The sequence below is a fragment of the Neolamprologus multifasciatus genome, chromosome 18, assembly GCF_963576455.1.
Source record: "Neolamprologus multifasciatus chromosome 18, fNeoMul1.2, whole genome shotgun sequence".
NCBI lineage: Eukaryota > Metazoa > Chordata > Actinopteri > Cichliformes > Cichlidae > Neolamprologus > Neolamprologus multifasciatus.
In genome coordinates, this window is record NC_140456.1 from 3,334,060 (window position 1) to 3,352,787 (window position 18,728).

The 18,728-nt window shown below is 40.5% G+C and overlaps 1 protein-coding gene and 1 long non-coding RNA gene across 2 annotated transcripts in view; one reads left to right on the forward strand and one right to left on the reverse strand.

The window, feature by feature from the left end:
* Positions 1-933: 933 nt before the first annotated feature.
* The window catches only part of myo10 (myosin X), a 165,468-nt gene continuing 147,673 nt past the window's right edge, over positions 934-18,728 (forward strand). Inside the window, 1 exon segment of the mRNA XM_085141052.1 lies at positions 934-1,519. Within this exon segment, the coding sequence (XP_084997178.1) occupies positions 1,499-1,519 (21 nt within the window). The 5' untranslated portion in view covers positions 934-1,498.
* LOC146497007 (uncharacterized) lies at positions 10,526-12,408 on the reverse strand. The gene is made up of 2 exons (XR_014870798.1): positions 11,054-12,408; positions 10,526-10,597 (listed from the first exon to the last, which is right to left on the reverse strand). It is a non-coding gene; the product is annotated as an uncharacterized LOC146497007 (long non-coding RNA).

Here is an 18,728-nt window from a genome sequence, read left to right on the forward strand (position 1 = left end):
TAAAAACAACGAGCTGAAGTGAAATCAACTGACCAATGAAACCTGTTCATTGCAGCGACTGTATTTTTTTTTAAATCTGTGATTCTTCTTTTCTCACACTGATGTTATAAGCTTATATTTTATTGATGTTATTTTCTTCTCTGTATGCTGTTGGTCGTCTGAAGGACTGCATCCAAACACATCTGCATACACAAATACGTACGCAAAGAATCACAAACAAACCCCTCTAAATCCTGCATAGCAGTGATTGTGCACTGACTTTAGTCTGTTGTGGCCATGGCCACCCCTCGAGCTACTCACTGGCTCCGGCCCTGTGTCTCACAGCAGTAAAATTAATTATATGTACCAGTGACTTTCAAATTGTGGAGTGCACCTCCTGTGGTGAGGCGCAGAGTCCCTTCAGGATGGGTGGATGACCAGTGGAAAAATGCAGAGTTAAGCTATGAAGGAAAATGATTTACGAGTGAAAACAGAGTTTGCTTAAGTTATAAGCCTTTGTTTAATTTCACTAAAATTCAACTTGAAAGTATTTCTGTTGTTATCGACTGGTGAAAGATATGGCATGTTATTCTTTTTCTGCAGGAGGGGATTTGAATAAAGGTTTGATCCAGTTGTACAATTCAAAGCCACATCAATTCAATTCAATTTTATTTATACAGCGCCGAATCACAACAACAGTCGCCTCAAGGTGCTTTATATTGTGAGGTAGACCCTACAGTAATACATACAGAGAAAAACCCAACAATCATATGAATAACATCACATCATCTTTGAAGCAAAAAAATTAAAAAATATATATATGAAAAGCTGCAGTTCCTCAATTGGCCACTTGAGGCTGCCCCCCAAAAGTGAGTCCTTCTCCACATGGAAGCAGTTTCCAGCCTTTCTGCGCTCCAGCGCCTTTTCTTACCTTCCCAGTCTCTGAGCTCCGGACTCTGCATGTTGACAGCAGGAGGAGTCAGAGAGACAGCGGGGCAGCAGTAGTGGGAGAAGGAGGGAGGTGCTGGAAGGGCTGGAGGTGGAGCTTGAGTATTATTGTCCGCCGGTCTGAGTGACTGGCTGGCCGAGAGAGAGTCTCCAAAGTTTGACCGGCGTGTCGTTTAGTCGCGTTTCCTCCACATTTTCACTGTTGATCAAACAAAGTGCGCACGGAACCACGTGGACCAAGAAGTGACAGCCGGACACGCGCGGAGGACACGCGGAGAGCTCCAACAGGAGAAGCCCCCAAAGATCTGCTTTAAAGGACTCTGTGCTGGATGAGTAACCCAGGAAACAAAAGAGTAAACTTACTACTGTAGCTCCACACTGACCCACGCTGAGAGCGTCCTCCAGCCCGCACACTTTCAGGAGAAAGATGATGCACTGAAGCTTTCGGATCCGCCGCCCTTCTTCTTCTTTCTGGGTTTTTGTTTGGATCCCACCAACAACACATGAGTTGGATTGACCGGACGCGCGGGTGCCATACAGTAAATCCTCGGGGATTAAAATAAATCGGGCAATGGATAATTTCTTCACGGAGGTAAGAAGACGCTCAAGTCTGCAACTGCTTCATTCATGCAGCACATCTTCCATATGCTCGCAGTGTTACTTTTCCTCTCGTCCTGCAAACTTTTGGAGAATTGTAAAACAAGGAAACCTCTCCAAACATGTGCAGCTCATGTTAGGCTCCAAATCTTGCTTTGTTGAAAGGATGCAAACACTATGAGGCATAAACTTACTGAGTGCCAGGAGTAATGTAAGATAGGATACTTTAAAATGGAAATTAAACGGTGAGCAACGTAAAATAAACCCAGTGGAGTTTCTGCTCATGTCATAAAGATGCCATAAAGCACTTTTTAGATTCTTTAAACGCGCTTTTCCCCAATCCCTGTAAGAATATCAAACGTACATCATTAAAACATGGATCTCACAGGGACAGAGGGGGGTTTGGACTGGTCCCAGTGGACCTTTGGTATTTCCGCACCTCTTTTCTTCTTTCCTTCCGCAGAAACGGTCTTGTAAAGATATTGATAGAAGTCTAAACCTGCGGCCAAGGGGAGTTTTGTACTGGCCAAGATGCAGGAATTTGTGCTCCTGCCTTTAAAGCTGATTGAACTTATTGAGTGTAAGCTACCGCTGAGGTTTCATTAATGGCAGCAGTCACTTTGCTCTGTTATGGTGCAGCAGAGTTTGGACTGCTCAACTATTTCTGTTTTTTATTAGTCAAAAAACATTTTCAAACACACTTAAAAGTTGTCATCAAACAACGACATTAAACACATATTTCAATAATTTAAATTTAAATGAAAAGAAAGCTTTCCAATACTAAACATCAGTGTTGCAGCTTGCCGATTGCTGCCCTACTTTCTGCCTCTTCTTGTTCTTTGTGCAGACTGTTGTCTTCACTCCAGGTTAAGAATGGTCATGTTCTGTGTAAGCGATGATCAGCTGCTGAGCCTCACTGTGCAGTAATGCAATTATTATATTAACAACAAATAAGTCAATTTGTTTCATTTGCTTCAGAAGTACATGAGTAGAAATTTCCTGACATTTGTGGATCTAACTGTGACTTCTGTTACCTGGTCTTTTGGGCTGCCCTCGTCACTGTTGGGTATGTCAGGTGGTTTTTCTTGATTACCTGAAGCACTCTGACTGTGCAAGTCCACCATCTGACAGCATGAGCTGTGACTCAGGGTTAAAAGATGTTCATTGCGATACGCTTGCAAAATCAGCGTTCACACCTTTTCCTCTGATGACGTGGGCCAGGTAACAGCGGTAACACTTGAGTCATCCCTGACTCATACCTCAATGCTTTCTTTTTCCCTTTGGAAGCCCTCAGGAAAACAACCTGTCATCACTGCGGTTGGTTTCACTAACAGACCTGCTCAGAAAAACAAACAAACAAACAAACGTATGAACCTGAAAGTGATTTAAAACTGGTTTCTCTTCAGGTAGCGGTGTTAAAGGCTGGCGAACAATTATAAAAAGCTTTACTTCCTGGTTTGAAAAAAACGAACAAAAAAAACACCTGCGTTCCCATTGGTGCTTGTAAAATTTGAAATTCCAGCCTCCCTTCCGGCATTATGAAGGGCCAAAGGTCATGGAACTCACTGAGCTCATAGGTGCATGTGTGAGGCTGAGTTAAACAAACACTGCCACGCCGAGCCGGCCTCGTGACGAGTGCGCAGAGCTACATCCAGCAGTTCAGCTCTCTGTGGAAGTCTGAGGGGGAATAATTCTCATTGCCAGAAGCAGGCAGGCGCGCACAATAGTCTCAAATATCGGCCGGCCTGCCTGTATATCTGCCAGCTAATCGCAGCTGAAACAAAGAGCCCAGTCTTCAACGAAAAGGGCATTTGACAAGGAAGTAAACCGGCTTCAGTCATTTCATACGGAGGCCGACGGTTTGAGAAGAGAGGAATGTGAACTGGGAAAGAACCTGAAGGGTTTCTTATTTATGTTGTGTGTCCACGAGGGACCCGCAGTCACCGGACAGACAAAGACATGCTGTTGATAAAGGGCGTCGAACCTTCAGCCGACTGTCTTTGAAAACCTCTTTAGGATGCCTGATTAACTCCATTAGTAAATTCACTGTGTTACAGAATCGTCTTGCTTTGTGGTAATGGTCACCTTTAGAGTCACCAGTTAACCTAAACCCATTCATATGTTACTGAGTGAGGGAGCTGGTAACGCTGCTAACTAGGGATGCAACAATACCAATTTTTTCAAACCGATACGATACCAATACTTGGATCTGAGTACTTGCCGATACAGAGTACAAAAAACGATACTTCTACCACACACACACACACACACACACACACACACACACACACACACAAATACAATTAATTGGAAGACAGGTTTTATTATATTCCCTGCCGATAAAAAAATAAAATCTTAATAAAAATGACCACAAAAAAATTTCAAGTGAAAAATAAGCACTTCTGTTAAATTATTGCAGAGTCTCCACATTGTAATTTAACAAAATATCACTGAACTATTGGCACTGTCTCGAGCTTTCAGAATAATAAATAAACACTTCTGTTTGGAATAAAATAAATACAAATTAGGTTTGCGAATAAAATAAACTTTTAAATTATTGCAGAGTGTCCATATTGTAAACAAACAAACAAAATAATTATTATTAAATAAATAAATAAAATATAAAAAATTATAAAATAAATAATAAATAAAATAATAATTGGCCCCCTAGTGGCCAATCTAAAAAACTACAACAGAAATGACAAGCCACCCTCTGATTAATGAAATAAGTTAGTATCAGTTTATGGTATCGGTTAACTTTTACGAGTATGAGTACACACACATTTTACAGTATCGGCCCCGATACCCGATACCAGTATCGGTATCGGCCCGATACCGGTATCGGGTATCTGTAAAATGTGTGTGTACTCATACCCGATATCGGGTATCGGGTATGAGTACACACACATTTTACATTTAATTTTAATTTAATTTCTTTAATTGCCCGATACCCGATATCGGGTATCGGGTACCAGTATCGGGTACCAGTATCGGTATCGGTGCATCCCTACTGCTAACCACCATTTAGCTACATTTTCTGAATATTTCATCTTTAATTGTCAGATTTCTGTTTGTTTTAGCCTCGCCATTTTATTTTTATTTACATTTATGCTGAAACAAGCCAGCGACCATTCACTTAGTTAGGATTCATCCTAGAGCTGGGCGATATATCGAGTTTTTAAAAAATATCGATATATTTTTATACGAGATATAAGATGTGACAATATCCTTTATATCGATATAGTCTATGTTACTTTATAACTATACTTATGGAGCCGCAAGTTTGCCTCTCTTTCGTCCACTTTTGTCTTTATGCAACATTACTCGGCCTCGCCCCTCCTTCACTGAACACAAATCCCCCTCCTCCCCCATCGCTTCACCTGCAGGAAGCCACAAGATGTACACGGCAAATCTCCGTTAACGAGTTACTGCGCATCGCCCCGTGCGTGGGGCTGGACGCCGTCAACGCGTTAGCTAGCTAACCATGCTAACGAGCTAACCACGCTAACGCCATGCAGCCCAGAGGCGCTGCACAGCCTAAAATCCTTTCATTTTCTCAAAAGTTGACAGCGCGCCTTATGTATGAATTGTGGTTGTGCTTGATGGCCGCGAACCGATTTTATGTGGTACACAGCGCTCAGCAATCTGTCAAAAATGTTTTAGTACGACTTTGCTAAGCTACGGTGCTGCACCGGTTGATGGATTGTCAGAGCATTACGGCGACCGAGGAGCCTCGCGGAGTGATACGTACTGTGCTTCAACGTAATATTACCCTACTGTGTATAAGGACCATAAATGGCACCTGTTAAGAGACGTGGTTACGAAGAGGATTTCAAACTCAATGCTGTCAGTCACACAGTAGAAGTTGGGAACAGAGCAGCTGTGAAATCTGTCTTTGTTACTATGCTCTGCGTCTTTTAGTTTACATTTTGACTGCACAATTGTGAGCTTTTTGTTATGCACAAAAACAACATAGTTTTCTTTTATTTATGCAACATTATTATTTAATAAATGCTCATAATTTATTTTTGAGTAAATTTTATGTACATCTATGCTCTATGTTAATAAAAGTGCCTGTGTGACATCTGGGACACAGCTTTGACTAAGAACTCTCTTTTTGTTCTTACTTTATGGCTTAAAAAATATCGAGATATATATCTTATATCGCCGTCCAGGTAAAAAATATCGAGATATGAATTTTGGGTCATATCGCCCAGCCCTAATTCATCCTATTATTATTAACTTATTTGGCTTCCTGGGGAGAAGGGAGACTTTTATGTGGAGTATTTGTGAGGTTCAAAGAGTTGAAGCAGCTGACAGGCTGAACTGGAGGATGACACATTTAAGAGACGGCGTTAAATGCAAAAGGCTGAAAGAATGTGTTAGTTTCAGCACTTAATGGCTGTTATCTTTATGATGACTGTGGTTCAAAGTGTTTGAGGAGGAGTTTGAAGAAGAGAAACCTCACTGTCAACATCACATCTGTTAGGATAATTTTCTCCTAATTTGTGCGATTTATTTAATATTCTCCATCGAGTCCTGAAAGACTTTCACATGTGGAAATGCTCGGGACGATTTCTCCAGCCTGACTTCAATTCAAAGTTATACCTGCGAGCTACAGAAGAGCACATTGTCCTGAACATCAGAGACACGAATGCGTTGACAATGACACATCCTTCAGCGGGAGGTTTCTCAGCTCTAATTACTGAGCTGCAGCCAAAACAGTCTGCAGCAGACTCAGTCCAGCCGCTATAAATAGAGCCTCACCACAAATCCAGACGGCACGTTTTCATCACTTGGTCATTTTCTTGAAACGGGAATCGGTCTTCCAGTCCAGCAGCGATCAGAGTCGTTTTATATACTCTGCAGGTTTTTGTTTCACGGGGAGAAAAGCTGCTAAACATAGAAAGCGGCTGCGTAACGCGGTCACTTATGTTTTAGTGTTAAGGATGAACAAAGTTAATGTTACGAATGCTCTGTATTTGTCACAGAAAAACCTCTTTGAATCCAGCAGACAGATTGCATGCTTAGCTTCATCCATTTGTGTTATTTGGGTCGTGATTGGCAGGATGAGGCAGATTTCATTCAGACTTGTCAGTGATTGGCTAATGTTCGGATCTGTTGTATCCAATAAACTGCAGAGGATCATTTTCTCTTCTGTGGTAGCAGGAACTGCAGCGTGTGTTCGGGTGTGTGTTGACACAATGGAGTCACTAAGTTCAGTCGGTTAGAAGGTTTGTTTTTATTTGAACTGGTGGGCGTGGAGAGAGCTGGGCCTCACCTGTCCGCCAATCAGACGGCAGCTGTGCCTCAGGTGTGTGTTTGCAGTGATCGCAGTGTAAATTTATTCAGCAAAAAAAGAGAGAACAGATGTCAGTCAATGATAGAAGGATTGCACACTTACCAGAGTTTGTGCTATAAAGTCCAAGACATACAGAGTTACTTTGTTTTAATAACGATGGCTTATGTTTAAAGACCAATTAGAGCAAATCATGAAATCATATTTTCTCATGTTGTTTAGGTATGATTATGCCTTTTTTCTGCTTTAAAGCAAACGTTTTCTCTCTTTACTGTAGGAGACAGGAAGCAGACAGCAACTTTATTTGTCCATGTGGTTTAAATTTTGAATACCAGTATATGTACTGGTATTCAAGTTCAGGGTTTGCACCAGAAAGGCTGCCACAGAGTGGTGGGGATGGGCAGGTTGTAAGCAATTAGCATACCTCTGTCCACCCACCGTAACACGTTTATCTCCCACTTGTAGCATAAAGAGACGGTAATATAGGGGTGTACCAGCTCCAAAGCGTGGTTAGCCTCGTTCACATGCAGCGATGAATGATTCACTGAGCTGGTGAATGAATTATTTAATCTAAATTTGTTGGCTAAAAATGAACATTAGGCTACTTGGATCCGTTAAGCTGCAACCATTCAGTTTATAAGTTTATAAAAATAAACTTCTTAAGATGCACGTCATAAAAAACTCCCCAGTGCTTCGACGTGGTGAGCTGCAGGTAGTTTGAGGAAGTGCTGGCTTAGAACAACTCATCTGTAACTCAGGGGCTTCTTCTCCTGATTAACACTATTATATTTGACTACACGCCCTTTTGGAGTGTTGCACACAGCACAGATCACTGATGTGAGTATATAAACGTCCATGTTGGCAGAGCTCTGTTGCATTTACGTGCTGCTTTGTTGGACCTCTGAAGGACACACGAGCCATTAGGGCGGCTGCATCTTTGGCAGTCTGAGCTCAAAGTCGGAGACAAAGTTTAAACTCTGCTGAAAGATTTTACTTCGGTATTGTGCGAAAGTCACATGGACCAACATGCCTCCAAAACAAACCCGTGACACTCGGGTCCCTGTACTCGTTAACCTGCTTCTCTAGATTCCAAACGAGCCCCGAAAAACTTGCAAAGCTTTTCATTCTCTGAGCCTCTTTTATTTCTTCTCCTCCCAGCAGCCTCAGCTGCCTGCATTTCCCATTAAAACCATAAAAAGTAACAGCTCAATCACAGACATTAATAGGCTCACCACAACAAGCAGAGGCCCCGCCCATTTTATACCGCTCCATTTTAATGATCATTTCAAGCAGAAGGGTCAAACTGCTGCTTCTCCCTCCCTCCGTTTCTCCGCTGCTTATTAAAGCTGAAACTTGACACTTGTGGAGCAGAAGGAACTGCAAGGAATTTAAACAGCTTGCAGATTTGTCATTTTGTCCCCCCCCCCCCTCATGTTGTTCATGTCAGACAGCTGTTATGCATACAGCTGAATTCCTGCTCGGTCTGCAGGAGTTTCTTCAGGTCATCTTAACAAGTGACCAGTCAGAGTTTGAAGAGTTCAAGATGCGCATAAGTGACTCATCCCTACAGCCCCCCCCAGCAGTGTTCATCACCAGAAGTATGTGGACACCAATATAATGTCATTTAGCTCGCTCGCCCTGGAACGTAGATGAAAAGGCGAAAGATTTACTTCCTTTGGGATAAATTATGTTTTTAATATCCCTTATTGATTATAATGGAGATGGTTATGACTCAATATGGAGGGGAGGAGCATAGTGTTCAACAGTAGTGGTTTTAGATACGGGCGGTTGCCCGGGGCGGTTGCCCGGGGCGGTTGCCCGGGGCAGTTGCCCGGGGCGGCATCGTGGTGGGGGGTGGCATCACGGGCATCGGCAAAAAAAAATAAATAAATAAATTGCTCGTACTCATGCTGCCCCGACATCATGCCAGCGCCAGAGGGAGTGTTCGCCCAGGGCGCCAAATAGGCTAGGACCGCCACTGGTGTTCAATATATGATATGTTGTGGCACTAACGTATCATATATGCAAACATCAAAGCCGAGATTTAACCAGGTAAACATGAAGCTTCACATATTTCTGGTGTAAATGTTTCTGTTTGGAGCTGAAGCCAAACTATCAGTGTCTGCTACCATGTCTGTAGCTGTCTAATTGTGTGTATGTGTGGAACAAAAAATATTCTTTTCCACAGTCACATATACAATATTTAAACAGGGCTGGTGTCCTGTTTCCTACGTCATTTTGAGGAAAAAAGAAAAGAAAGGAGTCGAGCTCTGGCTCACAGTCCTTTTTACCCTCCTGCTAAAATAACACCTTCTCAAGCCGGCAAACACTCTGGATACGAGCCAGAGGCGCCTGCACCCGATCCTAAACTGGTTTCACTGCTCTCAACTGACTGCATGCAGGGCAGAGGGGCAGCAGCGACTGTGGGAAATCAAACAGTCTCAGGCTTGCAGCTTCAGACCCGGGCCCAGACAGGAAACCTGTTTATTTTTATTCCCTCCACCGACTGCAGCCGTGAGTCCGTTCCAAAACTTTCATTTAAGCTGATCATTTTAATGAGCGGCTCAGCAGGCTGGTGGAGCAACAAAAAGCGTATCAACGGGCGCTTTTGGACGGTGGGAACTTTTTTTTTTTTTTTTTTATGGTGCTCATAACTTTAAAAGTTCCCATTTCTTTACATCGCCGCTCTGCAGGAACACGAGACAATCAGAGTTCTTGAAACCCTGTTTTTGGGGTTCTTTTAAGCTCAGCACCAGGGGAACCTTTTAGTGAGATACTAATAACTGAAACGTTTAAACATCATGGATATGAAAATGGAAGAAAACATGGAAAATGGATCAGCAATAAAGTTCAGGATTGATTAAGCCTTTATTTATAGTGGTTCCTACCAGAAGTGTGGACTCGAGTCACATGACTTGGACTTGAGTCACATGACTTGGACTCGAGTCATTAATTTTATGACTTTAGATTTGACTTGAAAAATGTTCTAAGACTTGTGACTTGACTTGGACTTTTACACCAATGACCTGGGACTTGAATTGGACTTGAACCAGTTTACTTGAAAAGACTTGATATTTCACCCCAAATCTAAAATTTAACACATATATTATATAGAAAGTGTGCACCATTAATTCAATTCATTCATTTATTCCAACCACACTCCGTACGTATGTGTGCGTGAGCTGTAGCACAGCCAATCAAATTAGCCAGATTTTTTTAAGAAGAAAAAAAATGCTGCAAGGAGTTATTTTTTTCAGGTACATAAACTATGAAGTAGTCAACAAAAAAAACTAAATGCAATATCCAAAACATGTAAGTAGAGAATCACAGACAGAGATGGAACAACTTCCAACTTTGTCCGACAGTTGAAGTTGGTGCTCCTCTTTTGCTACGATGAGATCATGACTTCATCTAACTTTGTGATGTCAACTAACTTTAATGTGTATGATATTTTTGTCATGCTATTTTAAAGCCGGTCCTACAAGCGCATCCAAGAACAACATGCAGCTTATCTCAGAACCGTCGGTGAAAATTATTCTTGGAGTGAAGTTTAATTGAGCTGCATTTTATAGAGGTGCAATTTCACAATTTGTTTATATTTTCTAAGTTCACTATTTCGTCATGTGTTGAGAAAAACACAGATTTAAAAATCACATGGTCTAATATTTACATTTAGCATAACTGCAACATTCTTTTTTTCCGTTTGAAGACTCGAAAGGACTTGAAATTCAAAGTTTCAGACTTGTGACTTTACTCGGACTTTTAAACCAGTGACTTGAGACTTGACTCTGACTTGCCTGACATTACTTGAGACTTACTTGAGACTTGAGGATAAAGACTTGAGACTTACTTGAGACTTGAGGATAAAGACTTGAGACTTACTTGTGACTTGAGGATAAAGACTTGAGACTTACTTGAGACTTGAGGATAAAGACTTGAGACTTACTTGAGACTTGAGGATAAAGACTTGAGACTTACTTGTGACTTGAGGATAAAGACTTGAGACTTACTTGTGACTTGAGGATAAAGACTTGAGACTTACTTGAGACTTGAGGATAAAGACTTGAGACTTACTTGAGACTTGAGGATAAAGACTTGAGACTTACTTGTGACTTGAGGATAAAGACTTGAGACTTACTTGAGACTTGAGGATAAAGACTTGAGACTTACTTGTGACTTGAGGATAAAGACTTGAGACTTACTTGAGACTTGAGGATAAAGACTTGAGACTTACTTGAGACTTGAGGATAAAGACTTGAGACTTACTTGAGACTTGCAAAACAATGACTTGGTCCCACCTCTGGTTCCTACTGTACCTGGGCAGTGAAAGTGCTCTATGCAACTTGCTTAATTCACAAGCATTTCTTTCTGTGCATAAGTGTTTCCTATCTGACATTCAGATACATTTACGCTCCGACAGATCCATCAGAAAACAACTTGGGGTTATTATCTTGTCCAAGATTATTTGGCATGCAGATTGGAGCAGCCAGGGATCGAACACTCAACCTTTCAGTGCGTGCCCTACTCTTCCTCCTGAATTACAGCCACCCCAAATGATGTAATAACAATCAAAGTTGGTGAAAATTGCCATAAAGTTGAATTCATAAAACTAAACTAATTGTTTTTCAGTTAATCGTCTCTGGTCAGCTGCTTATTTCGATGTCTTCCGGCCTCAGTTGTGCATTTCTGTCAGATGAGCCGCCTTCATGTTCAGTGTAAGACTTTTGTCAGTATTCAGACCTTTCTGAGTTATCTTGGAAGCGATGCAGAGACATAAACACTCAACTTTTTTCACATTGGTCATTCACGTGTGAGGGATTGCTTCGCTGCCCTGTTTCCTCATATTCGCTTCTTGTCTCAGTTTGTAGGTTAATCAGTGATCTAGATGCCATTGTAGCAGCTGTGTACATGTATGTCTGTGTTATTGTTATCAAGAGAACCTCGTGGTTGACATGACGTTAGTCTTTGTGTGGTTCAGACAAGGATGAGGTGCAGGCTGATCTCACACATATGTTTCGACCGCAAACGCATCAGATGAAGGATTAGGATTCAAGGATTAGCACTGAGGTTGTCTTTGTTTTTAATTTTTTTAATTTCATAAACTCTTTAATCTCCTTTAAGCTATTTAGGAACATTGACAGCTGTTATTCTATCTAAGAGAATGCATGCAGAACTTGAATCATGAAATGAAACAAGTGGGCTTCTTATTATTTATTTATTTATGTATTTATTTATTTATTGTTGCAGAGAAATGGAATTTGGTTTAAGGGTGTGGCTGATAAAATGCATTGTGAAGCAGGGGTGGGGAACTCCAGGCCTCGAGGGCCGGTGGCCTGCAGGTTTTAGACATCACCCTTTGTCAACACACCTGAATCAAATGATTAGTTCATTACCAGGACTCTGGAGAACTTCAAGACATGTTGAGGAGGTAGTTTAGCCATTTGAATCAGCTGTGTTGGATCAACAGCACATCTAAAACCTGCAGGACACCAGGCCGTGGGTTGCCCCACCCCTGCTTTAGTGGCTTCATAGTATAGTGGTTAACACATTTGTCTAACACGTGAAAGATCCCCGGGTTTAAGACTGGAAGGTGACGCAAATCCCAAGGATTTGTGTCAAGAAGGGCATCTGGCTAAAAATCTGCCAAGTCAGATACGTGGATCTGCCCACCGTGGTGAGCCTTCATGAGTTACAAAGGAAGCTTTTACCATGCTATCTTAGATCAACAGTATGATGTCATCATTTTAAACGGCTCACCATTTAAACGACTAAACACATATTTGGACTTAGTCCACATTTACATGTCAAACCTGCTGGTAAACAATCACTTTTCCTTTTTCTGGAAATGATCACTAAAATAATTCAGAACCTTCTGTATTGTTCACCAATTCAAAAATAAATTGTCACCTAATTTTATTCACTAACAAAGGCAATGATTCAGATGTGCATGCTGCAGGTTTTCTTTGCCTCTTGTCAAAGATCTTTGTCAACAAAATGAGCCCACAAAATTAAAGAAGCAGAAGATTTTGGTCAAAATCCCAAGGTGCAGAGTGCAGTGTTAAAAGTGCCCAATATCCAGACACAAACAGGAACAGAAACATCATTCCTGTTCGGTTTCTTCACCTTCCTCACTCGTTGCTCGATCCTCCTCTTTTCTCTTCTGGCTTTCTGTTAAGTCTTGACTTCCTGCCGGATATTTCTAAACATTCCTCTGGATCCTAACGCTTCCTAACCTCTCCCTCAGTCTAGCTTCCTCCACATGTGTGTTTTCGTGGAACATTGTGCACAGAGGTTTGCGCAGCTCAATTCATTGTGATTTTTATCTGTACATTAACACTGCTGGGGAAAAAAATCCTGGTATTATAATTGGTGAAATAACTACAATTTAAACCTCCCAATAACATGAAACTTACATAATCACTTTCTCTCTAACAGTCAATAAAATGCGCTTAAGTGACGTCAAAGGATAAAGCTGAAGTTATCGTGTGCACTGCCAATATTTATTGAACTGATCGTTATGTTAGGTCGTTTCAAATAAGCTGTTTGCATGTTTTTCTTAAATCCTTAAATTTTAATTTAAATATTACCTAAAAATGTCTAAACTATATGGAAAATATGCCCACATGGAAAAGATATATATAAATCTTATAAAGTTTGTATCTGTCTTGTGTGAAACTTGTATGAAAAGCATACAAGAGTGAAAACAGATATAAGATCCCTTGAAAAATGATATAAATGAAACTTGTATGTTTTGGATACTTACTAAAAACAATATATGAAAGTAATGAGAAAGTGGCCACTTTCATGAGTAAATCATATAAGCCTTATATGATTCACTATATGAAGTAGGCCACATCTTATGCAAGTCTTTTATAAGTTTTTACTATTTCTTTTCCATATGGGTGTACTTAGCCGACATTATCACAGCCTTTGGTTTGTGGACTTGGTGCAATAATAGTAAGTGTTAACTTATAAAGTTTTTGCATTTCACTCATCAAAACTATTTTTTTAAATGATGACAATTTTTAAAATTTTCAATAAAGGACTAGCTGCACAAACACCATTCAGAGAGTTCTTTCAGTCGCTGTTTTCCTGATCTCAGAGGTCGGAAGAAGAGTGACGTCGCTCCCAAGTTGATTATGTTTCAATATTAAAGCAGGAAAAACATGATTTATGTAGCTTCTTAGCACAATAGAGCGATGCACTCATCACCAGAACGGAGCAATAGTTTCTTTTGCTTAAAAACATTGCTGCAGCATGATCATGGATGGAGCCTGCTCAGTGTTCTGTGAATGGCTCATTTAATGAGTCACAAATACAAACTAAAAGTTCTAGTTTTACTCTTGTTTACTTTCAGTGCTCCCATCTTGGGTTATTAACTTGGACTTGGTGGGGCTGCTCTGACTTCAGCAATTACAACTTCCAAGTGACTTGAGTTAATTAGTGCAGCCACTAGCTAAGCATAGCTTAGCTAGTGGCTAACTAGCTAGCTAAGCATAGCTTAGCTAGCTAGTTAGCTACTTAGCAGTCTTATGTAGCCACTAGCTAAGCATAGCTTAGCTAGTGGCTACATAAGACTGCTAATCCAAACTTTAAGCCTTAACACAACATAAACATGTGAGTTATAACAAAACTACCACAGTACAGTTGTTATGAAGGGGAAACTATTACAACTATTACTAAAAACCATTTTTGTATCAGACTCTAAAGATGTTATTAACATGTGGGGCACCTGGCTCTCTTTTGGAGCCAACCTCAAGTTTTTTTTCCAACTAATACAACCGAGCCATCGAGGTACCATCTGTTCGCAGATTTAGTTTCAATTTAAGGATTTTCTGTCACCTGACCTCTTTATGACCTCATCATTGTGTAATAAATCAAACTCCATTAAGTTAATGTTAAAAACCATCACTCCTCTGGTGTAACATGTCTACACACCTTTACATTAACCTCATGTACAGACTTACTGTACAGCTTTGCAGCTACGCAGGAACCTGCACATCTCTGCATGAGAGGTCATTTCTTGGTTGAGTGGCTGTAGAAGCAATATTTTAAGAAAAAAAAAAAGCAGTAAAATGGGTTTTAGTCTGAGATGATCTGTTGACACTAATCCCTCAGTGTCCTGCTGAGTCGTGGTTTCCTGCTGGTGAAATGGTCAATTAAAACCAGGAATGGACGACTGTAGATCTGACGACTTTTGACTTTTTTCAATGTTGCAGCGTCACTGTGCTGCAGAGGAAAACTGAGGGTATTTTAGATCTTTTCACTGCCTTTAAGATCTACACCGTCTGTTATTTATTTCATAAATCAGTATCCAAGTATAAAAGTCTGGGGTTTTTTTTTCATATAGAGTTTCTCATCTGGTTTTATTTAAATTGCCAAATCAGTCGCAAATAAATCCTAAAAGTAAAATGCAAGTTAGAAATTCTGCAGTGGTAAAGATACTACAAGGATAATTTTGCCATTTATTTCTTAATTTTGAAATTAAATATCTTTAACTTGCTTGATTCAGAATAACTTCAGAATAAATGCCAAGCAAAACATGATATTAGCAAATATGTCATGCAGTATAGGAGTCATGCTTTACAAGGACGAGTCAGAATTTGTGTTTTATGTACGTATGCTGGCTTTGTTTGTCTCACCTGTCACTGCGAGCCACTCACATACACACCTGACAGGTTAAGTAGGCGAATAACGTTTTGATGTTGTTTGATTAGGATTTGCATATACCTAAAGGCATGTAGCACTTTTATTATTGCACATAGCGCTACAGGGTTTACACATCACCACGCTCTGAAATGGTTGTAATAATTTAATGGAAACATCTCCAGCAAGGATTAAAACCAATGGGCTCAAAGGAAGGCAAGTCTGGAGACAGGGTTTGGTCATACATGTCAGTGTGTGGTTTGCCTTCAGCCCTTCAAAGGTCAGAAATTTGTGTTTGAGATTAGAGCAAGCTGCATGTTGAATGTGACAAGGTAATTTTAAATGCACTCCAGGTTTCTTGGATGGAAAAAATAAATAATTAAATGCAAATAAAGTAAAAAAGAACATCTTTGAGCAGATGACTCACAATGTTCACTTGTCCAGGATAATATTTCTGTTGTATTCGTCCTCTTCTTTTTCTTTATTTCGACTTGTTGGACATTTGAATTTGATTTTCACTCACCCAGTCAAATATTCGGTTATTGTGCTTTTGTTAATTTTTTGCCTTTTTTTTCAGAGGGGGGCTGATAAAATATGGTTGTCAAACCTTTTTCTTATTTAAACTTCACATTTCAGACAGGATACAGAAACAGAAACATGGACAGATATGATCAGGGTTCAAACGAGGTCAGAGTATTCCCATAATGACAAAACCTCCTCTGACTGTAGTTTTGTCAGGCAAAAGCCATCAATGGTCCAAACGCATCACGACCCTTGCAAATATAAAAATGTAGACTGGCGCCGCAAGAGTGTAAGAGGGGCAAGATCAGTTCCTTAAAGAATCACTTTTAAAGGCTGATCTAAAGCCTGATGAGTTATCCCCATGTTGCTGTGACTGTGACAGGAACAGTCTGAACTATTCATTAGTTTGGGTTTTGTGGCTCTCAGAGAACCACCTCCTTCGACATCTTGGAGCTGGATCTGACAGTTACTCTAAAATTACATCCCCTTCAGTTTGTGATTGGCCCATTATCACGAGGGAATGCAGGTGTTGAACTCAGTTTATATTGCTTCTCACTATCACTGTGTCCTTGCATGTTTACAACCAGCCGAAACACAGCGATTACCTTCAGGAAACACTTTCAGTCCCAAGGAATATCATGTTTCTCCCTCTCTATGGGGAGGACCAGTGGCTGACACTTTCCTCTCTTTAGTAAATTAACTACATCACTAAAGACAACTCTAGTTCATCAGTTTGACAGCTCTCAATTGTGGAAGAAGATACAACTCAGATAAATTCACTTCACAAACCTGTTTTCTAATGACAGTTGACAACATTTTGCACAAAAAGATATCGGAGCTTTCCATTAACTTGAGTGCTTCGAAGGAAGACTTTCAGCCTTTTGCAGATGCATTGAACCTTGCATAAGATTTAATCACCAGAACATTAAACTGGACTTGTAAAAAAATCCCTGACTTAAATTGTTTGAAAGATTTTGATTTTCTGAATGTTGTAATTGTTTCTTTTAGTCGGATGTTGGTTATTGTCTTGGACATCTTTGATAAACACGGTTCTGTTTAAGATCAGATCTGAGAGAGAAGTAGGAGGAGGGTTATCTGATCCTGCACTGTGCTGAATGCAGCTTCCTGGAAACCCCATCCATGCAAACACACTCGCACAAAACACCACACAAGTTAGAAGCTAGGCGCAACCCGAAAAGCCAAACATCCATTTCCACTAATTGGCTTGTTCTCATGCGATCCTGTTACGTTGTGAGAGTGCAGGTCCACTCCTCTGAGGCTACTCCGAGTTCTGGAACATCACGTTATTCTTATTTGCTCTGTTAGAGAAGACTAAGAAGTTCCATCGTTTTAAGGATCTCATTTGATGTGATTGATTTCTTTCTTTTTTCCCCTATGCTACAGAAGTCTAAAAGGCAATCAAAGTAGCTCTTTCCTTCGACCTCATATTTACTGCTGATTCTTCCAGGCCATTAAGGGGTATTTGCAGCTTGAGTGGTCAAGATAACTTTTCTATTAATATACTTATAGTATGCTCCGGGGCGGCTGTAGCTCAGGCGGTGGAGCAAGTCGTCTACTAACCGGAAGGTTGGTGATTTGAGCCCCGCCTGCACGCTAAATATCCTTGGGCAAGATACTAACCCCAAGTTGCTCTCTGATGCATCCGTCCGAGTATGACTGCGTGTGAATGTTAGATAGGAAGCGCTTAAGCACAGAAAAAGTGTTTGTATGAATGGGTGTTTTGGTGAATGAGGAATGTTGTATAAAGCGCTTTGAATCCTCAGATTTGAAAATCAATATATAAGAATCAGTCCATTTACTACTTGCCATGCTGTTTTGCTTTGTACGTAAGCAGCAATTAAGTATGCATACTCTCATTGATGGGATGAGGAGGGAGAGGCCTGAGGACTCTCACAAAGCATATTTTTAAGATTCATATGTGAACAGAATGCGTGACACAATGATGTTGAAGTATTGTCTAAAAATAAAGATTTTAAGCTCCTACTTTACCTTGATTGCGTTTCTACTACATGGCCTATCCTTGGGTGCCAAATATTGCTGTTCTGCTAGATGCTACTGGTGTTGCAGAAGTATCCACAAGATGTTTTTTTACCTCTGTAACTGGATGCACCAGCCGTGGCAATATTTGACCATATTAGTTACAAAAAGCTACAAAATCTGCATATAGAGTGATAGTAATTCACAAGTTGATCAGGCGGGATGGTGTAGTACATGTTTCATTTGTTGATTTTTCTGCTGATTTTTACATGGTTCTTATTTTAACATTTACTCACTGGTTAGATTTAAATGAACTGGTTCTTATAAAGTGTTTTTCTACTGTACATGAGAGTCAAAGTTCTTGTAACATGTATACAATTGGTGGAATCCAACCACCAACCTTTCAGTTGGTACCCTGACACGTTAGTGGCCACAACAAATTGACTGGCTAACAAACGTCTATGCCAGTGGTTCTTAACCATGTTGGAGGTACCGAACCCCACCAGTTTCATATGGGAATTCACTGAACCCCTCTTTAGTGAAAAATAAAATATGATTTTTTTCAAATTCAAGACGTAGATATGTTTTTTACTGGTGCACAAAATGAGCCGTGCATGTCACGGCGGAGGCTCTGCCCAAACCCCTGAGACCGACTCACCGAACCCCTAGGGTTCGATCGAACCCAGGTTAAGAACCACTGGTCTATGCAAAGCCTCAAATTATTGAATTTATGTGAAAA